The 21,419-nt window shown below is 48.0% G+C and overlaps 1 protein-coding gene across 50 annotated transcripts in view; it reads right to left on the bottom strand.

The window, feature by feature from the left end:
• MADD (MAP kinase activating death domain) overlaps positions 1-21,419 on the bottom strand; it is a 40,449-nt gene that overhangs the window by 17,721 nt on the left and 1,309 nt on the right. For 10 of the 50 annotated variants that reach the window (XM_036259326.1, XM_036259325.1, XM_036259328.1 and 7 more), the window contains exons 2-23: positions 18,663-18,822; positions 17,487-18,083; positions 16,772-17,075; positions 15,888-16,019; positions 15,355-15,468; positions 14,206-14,286; positions 13,287-13,295; positions 12,184-12,362; positions 11,620-11,855; positions 11,268-11,424; positions 10,883-10,986; positions 10,602-10,792; positions 9,964-10,217; positions 9,577-9,716; positions 8,173-8,274; positions 6,784-6,843; positions 6,326-6,428; positions 5,803-5,989; positions 5,555-5,705; positions 5,079-5,285; positions 3,047-3,100; positions 1,809-1,909 (exon numbers count right to left, since the gene is read on the bottom strand). In XM_036259326.1, coding sequence (XP_036115219.1) covers positions 1,809-1,909; positions 3,047-3,100; positions 5,079-5,285; positions 5,555-5,705; positions 5,803-5,989; positions 6,326-6,428; positions 6,784-6,843; positions 8,173-8,274; positions 9,577-9,716; positions 9,964-10,217; positions 10,602-10,792; positions 10,883-10,986; positions 11,268-11,424; positions 11,620-11,855; positions 12,184-12,362; positions 13,287-13,295; positions 14,206-14,286; positions 15,355-15,468; positions 15,888-16,019; positions 16,772-17,075; positions 17,487-18,083; positions 18,663-18,724 — 3,525 coding nt within the window. In that variant the 5' untranslated portion in view covers positions 18,725-18,822. The remainder of the gene's footprint in view (positions 1-1,808; positions 1,910-3,046; positions 3,101-5,078; positions 5,286-5,554; positions 5,706-5,802; positions 5,990-6,325; positions 6,429-6,783; positions 6,844-8,172; positions 8,275-9,576; positions 9,717-9,963; positions 10,218-10,601; positions 10,793-10,882; positions 10,987-11,267; positions 11,425-11,619; positions 11,856-12,183; positions 12,363-13,286; positions 13,296-14,205; positions 14,287-15,354; positions 15,469-15,887; positions 16,020-16,771; positions 17,076-17,486; positions 18,084-18,662; positions 18,823-21,419) is intronic. The other 40 variants (XM_036259358.1, XM_036259373.1, XM_036259365.1 and 37 more) reach the window with 10 other exon arrangements.

Here is a 21,419-nt window from a genome sequence, read left to right as displayed (position 1 = left end):
CTTACATAATAAGAATAAGAAACACTAAAGACATACATGCTCACTACAGAAAATACATGAAAGGATAAGGAAACACAGGCCATAAACCGACCACTTACATTAATCACTGTCAAGTCTTTAGTATACTTCCTTTTAGTGTTTTTTTATATATATTTTAAAAATAGAATTGTAATCTTACTGTATGTAGCTTTGTCAGCATTTTCCCATGTCACTAAATTTTTTGTTGTTGTTAATCCTCACCAGAGGATATTTTTCTATTGATTTTTAATTAATTAATTATTATTATTATTTTTTTTTGGTACATGCCCCTAGCGGGAACCGAACCCGGGACTCTCTGGTCCGCAGGCTGACACTCCAACGGCTGAGCCAAACCGGCTAGGGCTTCCATTGATTTTTTTTTAGACAGAGTGGAAGGGAGGGGGGTGGGGAGAGAAACGCTGATGTGAGAGAAATATAGTATATAATATTTGAAAAAACCGCGATAGAGTGAACCGTGAAAGTTGAAGCGCAAAGTGGCGAGAGACGATTGTATATAAATACAGAATCCTACTTCACAGAAATTCATTTATTGCAGTAGAGTCTGAAACTGATTAACTGCAATAAACGAGGGCCAACTGTACTCGACTGGTTGCCTCCCGCATGACCCCAACCCAGTCCGGGGATCAAACCTGCAACCCAAGTATGTGCCCTTGACTGGGAATCAAACCCAAGACCCTTTAGTCTTTGAGCTGACACTCTAACTACTGAGCCAAATTGGCCAGGGCCCATGTCACTAAATTAAAAAAAAATTTTTTTTCTTTATTGATTTTAGAGAGAGAGGAAGGGAGAGGGAGAGAGGGACAGAAACATTGATGAGAGAGAACATCGATTGGCCGCCTTCTGCATGCCACTCACTGGGGCTTGGCCCACAACCTGGGCATGTGCCCTGACTGGGAATTGAACCGGCGACCTCTTGGTGCACGGGCTGATGCTCAACCACTGAGCCACACCAGCTGGACTTGTGTCACTAAATTATTTTTTTTTTTCTTTTTTTTTTTTTTTTTTTTTAATCCTCACCCGAAGACATTTTTCCATTTTTGTTCAGATAGAATGGGAGGGAGAGAGAGGAACAGAAAGAGAGAGAGAGGGCGAGAAACATCAATGTGAAAGGGACACATCAGCCCTCGCCGGTTTGGCTCAGCGGTTGGAGCGTCGACCTGGGTTCGGTTCCTGCTAAGGGCACGTACCTTGGTTGCAGTTTGTCCCCGGCCCTGGTTGGTCGTGCGGGTGGCAGCCACTCAATGTGTCCCTTTCACATCGATGTTTCTCTCTCTCTCTCTTCCTCTCTCTCCCTCCCGCTCTATCTGAACAAAAAATGGAAAAATGTCCTCGGGTGAGGATAAAAAAAAAAAAAGAAAGGGACACATCAAGTGGCTGCCTCCCTCACGACCCCAACCAGGGCTGGGAACAAATTGCAACTGAGGTATGTGCCCTTGACCAGAATCGAACCTGTGACTCCTTGGTCCGTGGGCCAATGCTCTAACTGCTGAGCCACACCAGCTGGGTTCATGTCACTAAATTTTTAAAAATATAGTTAATGGAGCCCCGGCTCAGTTGGTTAGAGTGGTATCCTGCGCACCAAGAGTTGTGGGTTCAGTCCCAGGTCAGAGTGCATACGGGAGGCAGCCAATCAATATTTCTCTCTCACATTGATGTTTCTCTCCCTTCCTCTCTCTCTAAAAAACAATGGGAAGATTAACAACAACAACAACAAAAGTATTCTGAGATAGCACATTTAATGCTCACAATTATCAACAAAGGTCACAAACCTGGGAACCAGATGTCAGGCTCATTCCACTATCTGCGCTGATCTGGGACTTTTTCTCCTCTGTCTCACCAAGGTCAAAGACGGGTTTGATTACTTCAGGCCCTGAGTAGGGGAAGACTTCTGTTACTCAGCACACAGAGGCTAGGGACAGGCTGGGGAAGGGAGTGGGACAGCAGCAGGGCCTGGACCCAGGCCTGTTCCGCATGTCCCAGTCACCTTCCCAGGGACTGCCCCCACCCCCCGCAGGCCCCACTGAAAGAAGCAGTCTCCAGATGCCTTAAGAACCAAGGAGAAATCAGACCTGGTCTCAAGGGGTTCTGCAGCCACCTTCTCAACCTGAGACAATTCTGAGCACATCGTCTGAAAACAGAAAAGCTCTACCCAGAGGTGGGGAACGCCCGGCCCTCGGGGAATTAATACCAGCTTATATCACGCGCCTTACCAAATTAGCCTGACAAATATAGCAAGTTAATTTTTGAGTTGATAATTTTGTATGGCCCATGAGTGTTATAAATATCCAAATGGCCCTTGGCAGAAAAAAGGCTCCCCACCCCTGGATACTCCACTGCACTCAGGGTCAGAGCTTCACTGGTGCCTGAAACCACTCAAGGGTGTCCGGGTCACTCAGTGCTTCCCAAACAAATGTGTCTAAAGGGGCTAGAAAAGGATGGGCCCAATGAGATCGAGAAACACCAGATATTTCCATGGACACTGCTTACCCCCACCCCACAACTTCCACATTTGAGATCAAATCCACTCCCCTTTCCCCCACCCACCCACAATGATATGGCAGAAGGACAGAATGACAGAAAGCAAGAAAGCGTGCCTAGGCAAGCCACCAGAGAGAGTTGGGAAGCTACAGACTCAACACGGAGGGATAGCAACCATCTCTGCCAACTGTGCCCACAGGCCTTCTACTGGGTGAGGGAGATATCAGCCAATGAGGGGCACTGAGATAGGCAAACATTCTCCCCACCAACTCTGAAACAATAGAGAACCACGTTCTAAGGGACTTTGCTTGTTACACGCCTCAATTACAGCCTGAGAGCTGGGGGGTGGGGGTGGGAAGCAGCCTACCAGCCACATACCTGAGTCGCATACCACCTACCTGCTGTTGTTCCAAATAACCCCCTAGAGCAAATTTGGGGTGGGGCTGACAAAGGAAGCCTGCCCCAACTGGGCCTGGGGAGTTGGCAGGTATGGGAGACTTGGGAATGGGAAGGGGCATTTGTTCCTTACTCTGTTTTTCCATAGCTTTTTGCTTTTTCACTTCCTGGTGCTTGTTCCACAATTCTACCCCAGATGCAATGTAAGCAGGAGAGAAAGACAGAGAGAGTCAGAGGCTGGTCAGACAGACGAAATGGAAACCCACCCACCCGAGTTGATTTAGTCTCACATATAAGATTACAAATCCAGAGACAAAAGATCTTCATTTGGGGGATTAAAAATCAAGAGATCTAATGCCTTCCTCCCAACTCATGAAATAAAAGACTCCAAATGTCTAACCTTAACCTCAGTGTGGCAGTAAAATCCCTGCAGAATGTTAGAACTTGAAGAGCCTTTCACCGGGCCCCTCGATTTCGGCCCGAAGCAAACCCTAAAGAAGCTAGAGAAGTCCCTCAAGATCATGTGACTTCAGATTGGTTTAAACTTCCACCATACCACACTCTCTGCCAAATGAGCTGGGCAAAGGCATTTTTCTTTTTCTTTTTTTTGGTGTGTGCCCCTAGCGGGAACTGAACCTGGGACTCTCTGGTCTGCAAGCGGATATTCCAACGGCTGAGCCGAACCTGCCAAGGCCAAAGGAATTTTTAAATTTTTTTTCTTTATTGATTTTTTTTTTTTTTTAGAGAGGGAGGAAGGGAGAGGGAGAGGGAGAGAGAGAGATAGAAACATTGATGAGAGAGAACATCAACTGGAAGCCTCCTGCATGCCCCCTACTGGGGATTTGGCCCACAACCTGGGCATATGACCTGACCGGGAATCGAACCGGCGACCTCTTGGTTCATGGGTCGATGCTCAACCACTGAGCCACACCAGCCAGGCGGCAAAGGCATTTTTAAAGATTCCAGGTAAGACAGATGATCACCTCAAGCAGCCAAAGGGTTTCAGAGGCACAAGCACCAATCTGTTTGATTGCTGGACTGGACAGAGGTCATTCATGCAGGATGTGGCCATCCCTCCTTGTTGCTACCAAAAATCCCAACTCATCCTCAGAATCAGTGTCTATCCTGGTAAGAGACCCATTCTTAGCCAGCTCTCTGGAAATCCAGTAGAGGTCACAGAGAATATTAAATGTCAAGAATAGCATCTTGGTAGGGTCAAGAAGAGAGAATAGCAATCATAGTGGTGCTTTTCCTAGAAGAACGTTAGCGTCCACTTAGTCCAGCCACCCCCTTTCCCAGGTGAGGAGGAAGAGACCCTGAGAGGGGAGGTGATGTGCCCAAAGTCACATTCCTGGTTGAGGGCAGGAGAACGGCAGGGTCGGCGGCCTCAAGGGCACTATCTTGCTGGCCCCTAAAAAGGAAACTGGTTCCTCTTCTCATTTACAAAAGCACGGGGCCACTGCTACTGACTGATGAAGAGGCCGCAGGCAGAGCGTATTGCCCTGGGACCGAGAACCAGAAAAAGACAGACACAACCTAGGTGACTCAAGGTCAAGTAGGGAGTGAGTCCCACTGTGGTGACACCAGAGAGCTCGCCAGACGTCTTAGCAGGAATGGAGAAACACCAAACGTAAACAAGCTCCAGTGAGGACAGTTTTGAAGAAAAGCTGACTCAGAAATCTATACTCCAGGTCCGGAACCCAGGAAAATGAGATCATCCGACACACTCCAGAGGAGCAACTTTGAGGGCAGTGTACTGGTTGGATGGGGGGACATTGGCTTTAGAGACCCAGACGATCGTAATTGTACAGCCTAAAGATGCATCTATAAACTTCCTTATTGCTTCCAGGAGCTCATGGGGCCTCTCCACGACGTGAAGAAAACCAGAAGTAAACAAAAGAGGGACCAAGAGCACAGCTCAGACTCCCTGCCAGCCTCACAGGCCCCGAAGAAAATCTTCCGTGTTAAGAGGTAGGTGGGGCTGTGAATGAAGCCTAAGGGACGGAGGAGCATAAAGAACCATCAGAAGTGGACACAGACCCATCTCCCTCTCTAAAAAGCAAAGCATGGGAAAGAGACAGGCAGGACTCTGGATGAATTGAAAGGAGGGAGGGATATTTAAGAAGCCAGAACCCCTCCAACACACCAAACACAGTGATACATACCAATAGATGCTACAAAATTCTCTTCCTTTAAACTTTTGGTGTCCAGTTCCTTAGGACCCTTTCCTGCAGCACTTGGCGCCCGAGGTCCCAGCTGGGGAACTCTCAGCTGTGCCATAGCCTTTGGGTCCCCCCGACCAGCCAGGCCAGGGTCCTTGCCAACTGGTGTATTTACACTCTCTGTTGGACTTCTCTTGCGCTTGTCTGGTTCTGAGGAAAAGATCGAATATAGGAAGAGGTCAAAAGAGGTAGTGAGTGAGAATCAAGGTGTGGAAATGAGGTGGAAGAAGCAGGAATATGGGAGGAAGTGCCAGGAAAGAAAACTGACATCTTATTTTTCATGACAGAAAGACACCCACTACTAGAAAATACAACCCCAAAGCTTGGCACTGAGGAATTTCTCAAGCGACAAGTTCACTTTCTTTGGAGACGAGTGGGAGAGCTGTGGATGGCATCTCCCACGCCGGTACGGTCCCTACCTTTGCTATAGTAGTGGGTCTGAGCGATCTCCAGAAGCCCAAAGATGCTGGCCATGCCGCCCAGGCCTGCGTGCGCATAGGACTGCTCCAGACTGAGGACTGTGCACTTGAGCAGGTCTAACATCCCCTTGTACACCTTTCGACTGATCTCCTGCAACAATAATCCAGGGGCTCACATTGGCAAAACTGCCTTTGCTGTCCACATCCCTCTTCCCAGGTGATTCCCACTCCCAACCCCAAACACCGACCACATCTGGGATGAGGTCCTGCCGGGCATCGTCCTCTGACTGCACTGTGCGGTTCAGCTTGCTCAGCACGAAGACCCGCAGCTGCTCGCTCTCCAGCAGCCGCCGCACCTTCTTCATGTTGAGCCAGCCGACCCCCTGGCCATCCAGCACGCTGTGCACCACCTCCTTCAGGAACTGCTGGTTCTCACTGTGGGTTCCACACAGCATTTCTGTGGTCACTATCTCCTCTGCAGAGCAAACCCCACCCCCGTTCACCAGACTAGATATCTGCCTCTCCAGAGACAAAATGCAAAGCCAAATGTCCAAATGTCCAAGTCCACTGCACCCCCACCTCTCAGAGGGCCTGGTTTGCCACCACTGTCCCTCCTCAGCATCACGAGGCTAGTTGTATGGGGACTGAGTCAGAACTGATCTCATCTACCCAGCGGAGAGCTTCTCTCCTACTCCTGAGCATCCGCAAAGTTTGGTACAGGAATCGCTACCTCTATCCGAGAACTTTTAAAACAGCTCTGCCATTTATTACCTAGAATTGCTTGATCGGCCCTGGGGTGACGGGGGTTCTCTCTTCACTGTTGGGCTGTGTTTAATGACTGATGACTTCTGGTCCACCAAGGCCCTCCTGTTTCCTACAGCCAGGAAGGCGGAACGAGAGATGTCACTGTTGTAGTCCAGGAGCCAGTGTGAGCACAGCCCTGGGTAGCCACGGTCCATACCCATTCCCCAGAAGGGCGGGGTAGGACGGCCCCAGGGCATCACACAGGGGTAGAAACCAGCCATGGCAATGTGGAGGAAGTGGGGATGGAGACTCAGGCCACTCCACATGCACCAGCAGCACGCCCAAGGGCAAGCATGGGCATCACGGGGGACAGGGTAAGGCAGGTCATCGTGTGATGCTGCTTGCTCCATGAGGAGGATGGCCTCAGGCAGGCACAGAGGATGCTAGGGAAAAAAGATCATGCACAGCTCACGGGCAGGACCCACCTTCACCACTCCCGGGGCCGGCTTCAGTAACAATCTCCATTAGAGTATTTAGCCCAAATACTGGGACACAAAATACACAATTAGTAGGTGCGCCACAATCCACAACCCCTACAACCCTCAACAGATCTGCAAGTCAGACAAACTGAGCGTTCTCCAGAGCTTGGTGCACGTGAACTGGGCTCTCCGGCACCTCAGGGCTGGAAGCCAAGTGACCGGAGACAACCAAGCTCCAGGAAAGACCATCCCTCAGACTCTGGCCTCTCACAGCCAGAAGCAGGGTAATGACACGGGAGCCTTCAGGTACTACACAGGCGCATGCGTGGAAGAGGGACCACTGGTTTTCCCGAAACATCTAGCACAGGGGTCCAGAGGTTCTGCGGGTGTGCAGAGGGCAGAGACCCACCTTGCAGATGCTGTCATGGGAAGTGGGGTGGAGGAGTGAGAATGGGGGTGACTGGGAGTGACAAGCGCAGCAAATGGAGTGAAGCATCAGCATGCAATGAAAGCGTTTCCATGTCTCCTCTTCAACTGCATCAAGGGAAGGCCTGTGCCGCTGACACGCTCCATCCCTAACCGACTGAGCTCGGCTGAACTCACTCACTCCTTCCCCCACCACTAGCTCTGATGTCCTTTTGCCCATCCATCCTGTGTTCCCACTCCCCACCCAAAGAACATTCCTTAGATTTCTGACATTTTTAATCACTGGGAAGACAAGTCAGTTAAAAAAATACTTGGAGGTCACTGTGCTTTCTACAATGATTAAATATCAGCACAAAGCCTAGAGGAAACAAACAGAAGGCAGAGTAAATTCAGAAGAGCCCCTCAACCTCTGAGAGACCACTGATGAAAATCAAATGAGGTCTCAACTGCCCCTAGAAGCCAGCCAGTATCACCTGGCCCACTCATAGGCCCTAAGTTGACATGAAGCCAAAGTAAGAGGCTTTTTGACTCTACAAACACTGCCAGGCTCAAAACGTGAAACAAAATAAATTCTCAGTGCCAGGCTCTTCACAACCATCCCCTGGTGGGCAATCTCTTTGGGACGGAGCTTGTCCTAAGTTCATACAGTAGGTACCTGGCAGACGACTGGTGGCACTGGAGGATCCCTGTGTTAATTATGTACCTTTGACAAAGTTTCCCCCGGAAGCAACAGTAATGCCACAGTTGTCATTACGCTAAATGATCTACCAGGGCCTACTCTTCCGCTATCAAGACAGTTTTCAGCTGAAAACCAGCGAGAGGCCACGATGTGCAGTGAAAGCCGTGGGAAGCGATGTGAGGGGCAACAACCAGACGAATGATTCATCACACACGGGGCTCCTGACAAGCACTCGCAGATCGGAAGCATTTCCAGAGAATCCTGCTTGGCCACAGGATGGCTGCGGTTACCTTTCAGACTGGGGAAGGGCGTGGTCTTCTCCCGGGCACCTTTGGTGGGCAACGTGAGGTTTGAAAGACTGAAGCTTGTGCTGTGGTTCCGATACAGGCTGCCTAGCAAGGGAGGGCGGGGGCGGCGAGAGAAATGAGTTAGGGGGATAAAGAATCAAAGCCGCCTGCTCTGATGACGATGACTACGTCACCTTTACCGTCCTCCTTGCCAAACAGCCCTGTGACTCAGCTCTCTCAGAAAGGACCAAATCTAACTTAGGGCCAACGATGGGGCCACTGCCAAAACTGCTCACAACCCAGTAGCCACGTGCTCTGATTACGCTCAGGACGATGTACAAGTCTCTCATCGACTGCTAATTTGGCACCAAAGCCAGCAGTTAATGTGCTACTGGTCTGAAGTTGGCGCTGCCCCTTCCCGGCTTCTGAAAAAACTCAGTTCTCCCCTGTGCTGACTTTCTCTGGTCCCCAGTCTGTCTTTCATCTTTCACTGGCACTGCCCCTCGTTTCTGGAAAAATTCTCTATACAGGAAAGTCAACCTCTCACAGATTTCAAAGCATGTTCACAAAAAAGTCCTTCACTGGACAAAGAAGATATTAGATTTATACAGAAATCAAATTTGACCAGAATATTTCCACAAAATATATGTACAAGTGTATGCTTTTTTTATTTTTTTTATTTTTATTTTTTTATCCTCACCCGAGGACACCTTTCCATTTTTTGTTTAGGTAGAGTGGGAGGGAGAGAGAGGAACAGAAAGAGAGAGAGAAACATCGATGTGAAAGGAACACATCGAGTGGCTGCCACCCACACAACCGACCAGGGCCGGGGACAAACTGCAACCAAGGTACGCGCCCTTAGCGGGAACCGAACCCGGGTCTCTCAGGACCGCAGGCCGACGCTCTAACCGCTGAGCCAAACCGGCCAGGGCAGTGTATGCTTTTTTAAAAAAAATATTTTCTTTACTGCTTTCAGAGAGAGAAGGGAGAGAGAGAAACATCGACTGGCCGCCTCCTGCATGCTCCCCCCTGGGGATCGGGCCCACAACCTGGGCATGTGTCCTGACTGGGAATCGAACTGGCGTCCTCTTGGTGCATGGGTCGACACTCAACCACTGAGCCACACCGGCAGGGCACAAGTGTATGATTTTTAATATAATGATTTTTCAGTTGCTCCGCTATCTTACCTAAATAGACTGAAACCTCCAGGTATAAAGATAATGATTCATCTGTCTGATCTCTATCAACCTCCCTAAAAGTACCTTATTGAGTGTCAACAAATGACCTGAATTGGGGCTCGGTAATGCCAACCCAGCCCCATATGTGAGGTTCTAAGCGGCACCTGCTGTGGCCAGGCCCTACTGGGGAGAAAATGGGACAAAGCACGAGAGAGCTGAAAGCACTTACTGGCAAAAGACATGATGCCCCCGAAGCCCTCGGTGCTGTTGTTGGAGACGGTGGAGGTGGGAGAGCTCGCTCGGGAGTCTGACTCTGCCTCTGAGTCGCTTGCCAGTTTCAAGCTGTTGGGCCGCAGCAGCGTCTGAGCCCTTGAATGCACAGTGGCACCTATGAGTCCCAGGCAGGGGCACCTATCTGGGGCATGTGGGCCTGATACTCCCCTGCAGTCCCCTGTCCCTTCCCACTCTTCCTAAAGGCCCATGGCAAAGCACCGCCCTCTGGAGATGGCAGGACCATGCGAGCACTCAGACTCCTCGGACTGGCTAGCCCTCGCCCACGATCCAGGGTAGTGAGGTCCTTCAGTCACCCATCCAGGAGGAGTCCCCAGGCTCTCACCGACTGCTACTGCCATGGTGGCTGAATCGGGGAGTGTAACTTTCCCCCTGGTCATCATCATCTTCCTCAGGGGGAAAGCCATACTGGGGCTCGAAGTACGGATTGTCATAGGTTCGCCGGCGCACTGACCCCTCTCCAGTTTCTGCCTGACGCCTGTCCGTGCTCGATCTGCCAGTGCCGGGAGGCATGGTAGGGAGGGGCTTGGAGACGCCCACTGCTGCCTTACACTCCATCTCCGATGAGTCCGCAGGTTCCTGCAGGCCACAGCGAATGAAAAGCAGTCACCTGGGGCCCGAGTCTTCCTCGGTCTCGGTTTGACAGGGCCAAGCCAGGTCTATCAGATTTCTATCCTAAGAAATATGTGAGAAAAGATCTCTGTGGCACCCCCATTCTCTGTCCCCACAAACTATGCAAGGGGGGGGGTCTTACCTAACAAAGCCTTTGTTCTTCCCTGAACAAAGCCCACTGACTTCCTTCTGGGGTCAAAACTATATCTTATAGGCTCTAAGCTATAGGATGTATGGAGAGGAAGACGGTGGAGAAAGAAGCAAATTAAATTAATAGCTTCATCCCAGCTTTCCTAAGAGAGGCGAGGCCCATCTGTCCTCACTTGTCCACCCCAACGGGTCCTCACGTACAGAACTGGTGCTGTGGATGACGGTGCTGGGGCTACTGCTGGCCGTGGTGCTGGAGCTGGAGCGCAGCGCGGGGTTCTCCTGGGAGTGCTCCCCGTCGGGGCCAGGCTCCTCTGCTTCCTTCTGGCTCTGCAGCTCATCAATCTCCACCTCACTGGCATCCCCCAGGGCCGCGTGTGTCAGAGGATCCACATCTGCCCAAACCCAGGGTGGCAGGTACAGACCACACCATCCCCGACCCCGAACCCTGCCCGGAGCTGGCCAAGTTCCCCAGGTGCACTTACTAGGAGTATCACCGTTGATGTCACACTTCATCATTTCACTAACAAAGTCACCGAGGGAGGAGTAAGAAGAGCTTGAGTCATCATAATCCATACTATCACTGCCACTGCAGAGTGACGAGCACACAAATAGAAATAAAACAGAAAGAAGGCACAGGGAGAGAATCGACCATCAGCATTAGATAAAATAAAAAGAGGAGCACCCTTAACTCAAGGCCAGGGAACAGTATAAAATAAGGAAGCTGATAAAACAATCAACCAAAATATAACCCAAGGTTCAAATGCTGATGTTTAACTTCTACGAGACTTTGCCATTATGCCACATAAGGCTAGTGGAGAGCCTCTTTTATCTCGAACAACTGCTTTGCTGCCACAAGAGACTGCTCACCTGTCATCAGTGGGGTCAGAGTCAGAGCCCCGCTCCGGGGGCACACTCAGCGCCTCAGCCAGCTGGGAGCAGCTGTCGTAGACGCGGTAACGGACGGGCTGCAGCTGATGAGCGTACCACTTCGGCTTGTCACCAATCAGGGCCGGATCAAACATGTCTGCCCAAGGAGGAAGAAGAACAGAATTAGCAACAAGGGGAAAAAAGCAGACAAAATATAAAAGACAGGTAGTAACAGGTTTAAAGCAAAACAGGAATGGAAGGGGCGGGTAAAGATCCGAAAGGGGAAAAGCACAGGGAAGAGCCGCCAGCAGGGCGAAGGCTGAAGGAGGGCGGTGCAGAGGGGGGGACGCACTGTTGTGAATTCGCTGGAAGGCGTAGTTGGTAGGGTTAAGGATCCATTCTCCAAAGTACTCCACAGCCTGCGTCCTGGCCAGTTTCTCAGCGAAAGGAGTCTGCCGGGGACGTGAGGCCAGGAAGGAGCCAGCTTGAAAAGCGACCACAGGCCGAGGGAAGAGACGCAGGGTTCGTGTGTGCATCTGAAAGCCCTGCAGCACGTTGGGGGAGTTGAAGAAACGGACCATGGCCACTCTGCGGAGAAGGAGAAGTGAGATCATCCAAGTCCCGCACCTTGCAGAGTAACGGTTCCTACGATCCAACGTCTCAGACCTTCTCCCAAAGGCATCAGGGGAGAGACATCTTAAAGAATCATCAATCCTCTTCTTGAAACGAGGCTTAAAATGCCTGACAGTATGATGAACTATTTCTTTGTTTTTACCAAGGTGGCAAATATAACCCAATATTACACATATTTTTCATATAAAGGAACTCTGGCTCAGGGGAGTGGTCTGCCCAACGTCATTGTGTAAGCACAGACCAGTTTAAGAGCTCAGAGTTATCTAATCGACTTGGTGGGTACCTGGTTGCGACATCCACGGAATCCACATCATTGCCATAGATAAGAGGGTTGAATTCAGTGGAAGGTGTGGACTGCAGGTCACTAGAAGGTCTTCCAAAGAGAAGGGGGATGTCCTGGCCCTCATGGAATTTTTCCAGATTGAGGATGGGCTGGGTGTTGAGACTCATGCTGGCGAGGGCCTGTGGACGAGAAATTCCTCACCGGAGGCAGAATCCAGCAGCCAGCCAATCTCACCCCCTAGGAACGAGCCTTCATCTTTGAAATAAGAATCCAAATATTTTAACCTTTAGAAAATAATGTGTTTTACAAAGAGCTTCAGCTTTTGCCAGCCTGGCTCAAGGAGACTTGATCAATTTCAGGGTAATAGCTTTCAAATTTATTTTAGCCATGACATCTTGTTTTTCAATGGAAATCTATGTGGAAATATAAACAATGGAAACTTCAGCTTCTTTGAAGGACATAAAGAACCCAAAGCCTCAGGTGTCTGGTGCTCACAACCTAAATCAACCCCTTGGAGACTCCATGGGGCTGTTTGAAACCACTGGTCTAGCTCAGAGAGCTACTTAAATGTTAATGAGCACAGATTTCACCTGGTAATACTGTTAAAATGCAGATTCTGATTCAGTAGGTCTGGGGCGATTCTGCACTTCGACCAAACCCAGGTGAGGCTGGTGCTGCTGGTCCATGGACCACCCTCTGAGTAGCAGAGGTGGGGACAGAGGACCAATGAGCCAAGGACTTAGCTTCTATAGACATTTAAAGTACAATGCTCTCCATCTCATTAGTCATGCTACAGAAATCACTCAGAATGAAAACACAGCAAAGGAATATAGCTCAAGAACTTTCTGAACTTGCAACCCTCACCAGATGAGACTGCAGTGACAAGGTGTCATATTACATCAGCAGTGGTGAAGTGAGTGAGAGGGATGATACAACATGACCCATTTAAATCCAAGCAGGTATCATCTAGAGGTACTGCGAAGCAACTCGGACAACAGCTAGAGAGAGATTCCTGAAGACCCTTCGAATGACAGCAGGGAATCCTACAGAGACAGAGCTATCCACACACAGCAGGCAGAGGGTGGGGCCTTGTCAGGTTTTACCTTCAGATACTGTGTTCAGCATGCAGAAGAAGAAGAAAGTCAATCAATAAAAAATGCATTGAAGGGCTTACTCAGAGAAAGGAATTTTTGAAGAAAGAATTCCATAGGGAATCAGTTTAAGAGGAAAACATTTAAAAAGCCATTTTGCCCTAACTCCCTCCTTACAAGACTGAGAGACAATCCAAGGACACAAAGAATAGCAGATGTGCCCTATCTGGGTGGGTCAGTTGGTTGGAGCATCGTCCTGTACACCAAAAAGGTTGCCAGTTCGATCTCTGGTCAGGGCGCGTAAGGGAGGCAACTGATCGATGTCTCTCTCACATTGACGTTTCTCTCGATCTTTCTCCATTCCTCTTTCTTTTTTTTTATCCTCACCCGAGGATATTTTTCCATTTTTGTACAGATAGAGTGGGAGGGAGAGAGAGGAAGGGAGAGAGAGAGAAACATCGATGTGAAAGGGACACATCGAGTGGATGCCACCCGCACGACCAACCAGGTCTGGGGACAAACTGCAACCGAAGTACGTGCCCTTAGCGGGAACCGAACCCGGGTCTCTCCGGACCGCAGGCCGACGCTCTAACCGCTGAGCCAAACTGGCCAGGGCTCCATTCCTCTCTTTCTAAAACTCAATTAAAAAACATATTCCCAGGTGAGGATTAAAAAGAAAGAGGAAAATAAAAAAAGAACAGCAGACGTGACAAGAAACTGGAAGTGAAGGGTCGTTTCACATAGCATATAATGAATTACAAGGAATCTAAAACGCCCTTTTGAGGTTCACCCTGCCTCCAGAATGGGGCACGCCTCCTCTGAAGCCCACCCAAGGCAAAGACCATCTCCTCTGCTTGGCACCTGGGAGGAAAGCTGCTAGGAAACAGCCCACAGCAGCCCTGCACATCCCTTTGCTTCACTCTGCACACACCTGCTTTAAATGTTTTTTCAACTCTACTGATTCTGGTTCTGGCAGGACAGGTAGCACTTCTGCGTTGGTGGGGGCAATCACCTGCACCAGAGAAAACATAAAAGGCTTGACCTTAGAATTCATTGCTCAGGACAGTTGTATATACAGTATTATCATATACACGTGAATATACACATTATATACCAGCATACATGAGACAGACACATGTGCATGATATACATACACACCTGAAAGGAAATATATCTGTTATTGGTGACTATCTCTAAACAATAGGATTATGGTTTTTACTTACTTCTTTATATTTATTTGTATTTTCTAAAGTTTTTACAATGAACACATGTGAGGGCTTCCTACGGAAATTTGTGTTAACACTATAGAATGTTACATTTTAAAAAGTCTGTACTAAAAGACAGTTTCCAGCCCTGGCCAGGTAGCTAAGTTGATTAGAGAACTGTCTTGATACTGCAAGGTTGTGGGTTCAATCCCCAGCCAGGGCACATGCAAGAATCAACCAAAGACCTGGCTGGTGTGGTTCAGTTGCTGGGGGTCATCCAGTGCATGGAAATGTTGCTGGTTCAATTCCTGGTCAGGGCACATGCCTGGGTTTTGGGCTTAATCCTCAGTAGGGGGTATGCGGGAAGCAGCTAATCGATGTTTCACTCTCACATCAATGTTTCTCTCTCTCTCCCTCTCCTTTCCTCTCTCTCTGAAAATCAATTTTTAAAATCTTTAAAAAAAAAAGAATCAACCAATGAATGCATAAACAAATGGAACAACAAATTGATGTTTCTGTTTCTCTCTCTAAAATCAATCAATAAATAAAAAGAAAGATAGTTTCTTACTAGAAACTATATCCCAAGAAATCCATTAGCAGAAATACACAGCCTGTGTAACTGTCTGGCAACCACAACTGCCCTGTTGCTCTGAGATGTGGCAGGGCCCTTAATTCTGGCAACACTGAATCTTGTAATTCTTTGAGTCCTAAAAAGGGTCTATTAAACCAATAAAAAAAAAAAAGCAGGATTGAAAAAAAAAATGTTTCAATGAGTCACACAACAGAAATCACCCATCAACTCAGGACCTTCCTGAGAATAATCTAGAAAAACCACCCTATTGTAGACCCTACAGTGCCTCAGCCAAGAACCTCACCCTACTGCTGTCCAGATCCACTAGCCATACATCATCAGGCATTTTGAAGTCCAGTTTGTAGAGGAAGAAGCTGGCAGGGACCCCGATGATGTATGGGGTTGGGGCCAACAGCAGCTGTGGAAAGGATTAAGAGGATAAGAAACAGAAACAAAACCTATTGTGATCACTTATCAAGCCAGTATTTTTCTAGATAAGGAAACAATCCCTTTCCCAAAACCCTTGAGGACAGATGTATTTCAAAATTCAAAATTCTTCAGATTTTAGAAAGGTATCAGTGCATATTCTGTAATACCTGCAGTAGTATAGCCAGTAGCCTCTAATCATTAACATTAACGTAATAAACAAATAAAAGCCACAAACAGCAAAGGTTTTACCACCAGGACAGTTCAAGGCAGGTCAGATTTTGTAGACAAGTAAGTTTTGATAAGGGACTGTGGACCAGTACTGATTTACAGCTTCTTTGGGCATCGAGCCCAGAGCTGGACAGAGTTGGAACACAGACGTGACAAAGCAGAAAACACCTTGAGACTCACCTGCTCTGCTGATGCCATGCAGGTGGGCAGCAGTGGGATAACAGGAAACATATACTCCAGGGGGTAGATCATTGCCACAAATGCCATCACAGACATAGAGAGTGCATTGTAATCTCGGGACTGGAGTACCACCTGCCACAAGTCACAAGGATCAGCAGAAGTAAGGTTTACAAGAACACAGCTCCCAACACTAGTAATTTCATTTGTTTCACCATGCCCATGGCTCAGGAGCTTAGTTTCCACAATTACCATGCTCTGTACCCCACTCTGCCTGCCACCTCCCAATCCAAGCACTGTAGACTACAGTCTTCCCTCGAATCACTCCCTATGTTCCTACTTTCTGCACCCCCAATCCCAGGACCATTCACTGGAACAGAACTACTGATATCACCAGAGAATCAGGTCAGTATAGTTAGAAAATTCAACTGAGTGGCAAGCCCTCTGAATACATCCCACACAATATCAGTACTTTGATTCAACTCACACCTACTGAGTACCTGCTATATACCTGGCATCATATTACCTTGTGGAGATACAAAGATGAAAAACATGTAGTCCCGCCCTGGCCGATTTGGCTCAGCGGTTAGAGTGTCGGCCCGCAGACCAAAGAGTTGCAGGTTCGATTCCGGTCAAGGGCAGGCACCTTGGTTGCAATTTGGTCCCTGGCCCTGGTCGGGGTCATGCGGGAGGCAACCAATTGATGTGTCTCTCTCACATCAATGTTCCTCTCTCCCCCTCCCTCCCACTCTATTTGAAGATAAATGGAAAAAATATCCTCGGGTGAGGATTTAAAAAAGAAAAAAAAAGATGTAGTCCCTGCTCTCAAAGAGCTCATGGTTTAGTCTCTGCCATATTTCAAAGCTCTAGAAAGCTGGCCCTCTCACCTTGTGCTCTAACAGGATGCAGGTTAGCACCTGAAGGCAGGCATCCACACCCAGAAGTTCTAAGGGAAGGTGCAGTGGAAAATCCACCAGGGTGAATCGAGAGGGGTCTGGAAGAGCAAAGGTCAGAGCTTGCTGGAGCTCCTGGGGTAGAACCTCAATGTCTACTCGCTTCTGCCCAGAGACGGGTACTGGGGAGCGCAGCAATCGATAGATCCAGGCCTCAATCTCTCGAAGGTCGTGCAGAAGGGCACTTGACTTCTCCTCCACTAGCAACGACCCAGTGAAGATGCGCCACATGGTGTCCCTGAGGAGCAGAGAGCAGGAAACAGACACATGAGCAGCAGGAGCTGATACTCCACTGCAACCCAATGCAATCATGGAGGGGATAATGATAACAATGGAAAAGTTCGCCCTGTGAGCTCAGCTAGGACCACAGGGTAGATACAAGAGTGAGAACAAGTATAAAAATGTGTACATGGCAGGACTCATTGTCCTGCCCACCATGGAACATCAAATTCCTCAGCATCAACCCAAACACAATTATGGTAGGAAATCTAACTCAGCAGCAGTCTTTCCCTTAGTAAGGACTAACAAAACAAGCTTAGATAGGTCTGAAGGACTTCAGCTTTAGAGAAAATTTCCTAGGCCCCTTACAAGTCAATTATACCTCACCTCTTAAATGCTCCCCCTCTTCTGAGCTAATGGCAAACCATACCTTTGTACGCCTCGAGGGATGCCCAGTTTCTTGCCCAGCAGCCGCTCACTACAGCAGTCCACCAGACGTTTGAGGGTGTACAGACACTCCCGGAAGGTAGAGAAGAAGGGGTAGTGGCTGATCACACAGAGGGATGTCAGAGTACTGTTGCGGGATCGGCTTCCCGCCTTAGCCCGACGTTTTCCGCGAGGGGACTGGTTCACATTGGGGGTGGAGTCGGCGCTGGGAGGCTGCAGGGATGAGCCACTCTCTGAGCTCTCAGTGCCAACCTCTTCTGAGGCACAGGTGGCCCGGGGTCCTTCCTTCCCACGGGACCCTGCCCCAGCTTCCCCCTTTTCCTTAGGCATCCGCTTCTGGAAGGAGCGGTAGAAGTTAACACAGATGCCATAACGCGTGACTCCAGTGTCCTTGTCGGTGAGGGTGAAGACAAAAGAGGTGTCGTCTCGCAGGCTCATGCGCCGCTGCCGCACACTCAGACAGCCCTCTGGCTGGCAGAAGAACACCACATCTGGGGGCAGGGGAAACTCGGCGTGATCCTCTAATGGGTATCGCCGAAGCAGTTCAGGAGTCTGGGCCACACTGTCGCTGCTCGGGTGTCTGAAGAATATAAAGACTGACTCAGCATCCCGAAGGGATAGGCTGCTCTACCAGGTTTTACCACGGTCAACAAATAAAGTTCAAAATGCTATTCTGGATCAAGTAACTAATTGCAGGACCTTGGAAAATGTGGGTGCTGCTTGCTGCATTTAGCTGGTAGGCTAAATGAGGCCTGTGCTGTCAAAGACACCTATCCTACAATGAGAGAAAAATTTCAACAATAAAATTACCACTCACACCTTTTCAAGGTGTAACAGCTAGTTAAAGAGCATATATGGATAGAGAAGGAGCACAATGTACTTTTTCTTTTTACGAAATAAAGAAACTGGGGTGCATTAAGTACATTTGCTCAAGAACACAAAGATGCTAGTGAAGAGGAGAGTTTTGCTCCAACTCTGTTCCTCCAGGCCACTACTCTCAATCCACCTGACTGTTGTTTTCACAAGTGGGATCAATGTTCCCATCAGAGTGAAATAATAGGGGAAGAATGAGATATGCAAATCAACATGGAAAAGGAGAGGAGAATACTTTTGTGGCTATCCCAGATGACAACACAAAAATCAGTGTCTTCTTGGTTACCTGGCGCCTACGATCACTAGATAGTCAAGTAACCGAGGACAGAACTTCTTCTTTTGAACCATGGTTCCAATGCATCAGTTCATCTCAGAGAAACTTCAAGGCACCAAGCAAGGAGTCAGCGTTCCCAGGAGGAATTCTGTTATTATCTGAAAATCCAAGTCTAATAGGAAAAAAGTACTGATAAGATCCATTGCTGTGCCCAAGTGACTCGGCCCTGCCAGCTCCATCCCAGCCGGGGCGAAGGTCAGAAGGTCTTCCATAAGATAAAAGAACCCAACACTCTTCCTAGCCTAGAGTTCGCTGTACGCTTATGAACTCACAGAGTCAAATGAGAAGGATAAATAATGGTTCATCTTCCCATCCCTACAAACCAGTTCTTTCACAGCCTTGCCCCGGGAGTTCTGTTTCTGAAAAACAGACCCAGTTAGTCTAATCTGGATTCAATGATTATGATAACAAAAATTATATCATTTTCAGGACCACTCCAGGGTGGATCAGGATTAAACCAGACTCTCTAGTCAGCACTAATCTGTACTCTTAGCTCTAGATGGAAATCGATTTGTTCTGTTCCAACATTCCACATTCGGCTTGATGTGAAACTACTGTATAGACTGTATAGTTAACTGCTCTCAGACAATAACAACAGCTGGCTACTCTACCCTGTGCAATCTCAAATGAAGAATATCTATGCCCCAATTGCTTTATCCAATAAACCATGTTTCTTCCCTCTTCAAGCATAAAAGGGACCCAGTGGCTACTGCTACTAGCTCTGCCCTTGGTGCTGAATCAAAGTCTCTCCTCTATTTTGGTCCCAGGATTGGAATCAGTAATACAATACACACAGACGAAGCCTTTGTCCTTCTATATCTTACAAAGACTAGGAAATAGATGCAGAAATAGCAGGATATCTGCAAGGACAGGGAGAGGTGCTCAGAGGAATTTCTAAACCATAGTCCAAAAGTTAGGAAAAGCTTACAGGGTCTTAACCATAATTTATTTCCCGCTGGATCTCCATACACTTTTGTAATAAAATGTTTCCCTCTAACTCAAGATTATTTTCAGTACTTCCATAATTCCATCTCTGTGCTTTGCACATGGCCACACCAGGGCCTTGTTCACTATACACACAGAGAGAATTCCATTACACTACACACACACTCACACACCAGTCCTCTTTTGCTGCTGCATGCACTCCCATACACACAGACCTACACACTTCCTGTATGCTTAAGGTCCTATTTGATGCAGATAAAGAGTAGAAGTTCTATCTTTTTCCTCCCCTACTTAATAATAAAAGAGACCTACTTGCATCACTTCTCAAATCCTCAAAATACTGCTCCCTCCTTTCCTGTGCTCCCAATAGAGGACCAGCAGGTAATAGGATTCAGTTTTATCTCCATAGTGATTCTGGCTCCCAATACTATTTATAGCAGAGCCATAGCCCCTCCCCTGCTTGGTGACCTCACAGTGCTAGCAGCTGCTACTCCAGAGTCAGCCAGGGCCCATAACAATGCACTCTCCTTGAATCTGGGGACACCTCTTCCACTGACAGCACCTGCTAATCATTACATAATCTTCTCCCACATCTGTCTTTTGTTTGCACTTTGTCCGAATTCTGGAGTTTGAAAGAGCTCTCTCCTTTCCACACAACCAAAACCACGTTTTCAAGCGTGCCATATACTCATGTCTAAGCATCAGTGTCACCCAGAAGTCCTCTGATACTCTCCTCTCCTGTGGAGCCATGAGCTTACTGCAGAAGGTGGAGCCCTGTTACAGAGCTGAACTGAGCTCCACCCAACCAGAACGAAAGGGGGAGAAAAACAGACAGAGAAATGAAATGGGAGATGGGTAAAAGCATAATTCATTCTATGAAGAATTATGTGGATAATACCTAGGGTGAGAGCCAAAGTACAGTAAGTCTTCACTTAATGCCATCAGGTTCTGCAACTTTAAGTGAAACAATATATCACGAAACCCATTTTACCACAGGCTAAGTTGACATAAACAAGAGTTAAGTTCCTACAGCACCTCATCAACGTTATAACTAAACAATGTTGAACAAAACATTATTTCAGGACCTACTGCACCTTAAAATAAAACAGAATTTATAGGACCAGAGCTCAAGGGGAAGTCTTAAAATCTGTATTTACTTTAAAAACCAGGAACCCTTTCTGCCAAAATCTCAAAGATCACACCTGAAGCATCTTCTAGTAATATATTAGGTGTCAAGCCTCTAGCCTTAGTGGGATCCCAGCCGCTCACCACTGAGAGTCATTTGCTAAAAATCAAATCATTATTATACTCTACAGTGCTCATCTCCCTCCAGTGAGGCAAGGTCCCTGAGATCTTGTGACTCTTCTAGCTACTAGCAATAGGATAGATTTTTAGCCACAATTCCTATCTCATTAACAGCCATTGCCTTGGTTACTGATTGCACAGATAACGAAGGCTATTCTTCCCCTTTTCTCCCCTCCTCACAAACCCTCTACCACTACCTATAATTCACACTCTGTCTTTATATTCACCCAAGCTCAGACTCTGCCTCGCCTCAACCATATTTACTAACATGGAACCCTGGTTCCTAGGTCCTATATTCCAAGGTATCAAGTTCAAAATGCATAACTATCTGCTGAAGTCCTACATCACCGTCCACTCCATCCAGACTCAGAATTAGAACCCACAGACCTTTCTTTAAGTTATCAATGTCTTTCCAGCAAATGGCCACGTTACCCAACCCTTTAGATTCGTCCCTCTTTG

This window comes from Molossus molossus, unplaced genomic scaffold, assembly GCF_014108415.1.
Source record: "Molossus molossus isolate mMolMol1 unplaced genomic scaffold, mMolMol1.p scaffold_m16_p_13, whole genome shotgun sequence".
Lineage (NCBI taxonomy): Eukaryota > Metazoa > Chordata > Mammalia > Chiroptera > Molossidae > Molossus > Molossus molossus.
This window is presented reverse-complemented; position numbering and strand designations above follow the sequence as displayed.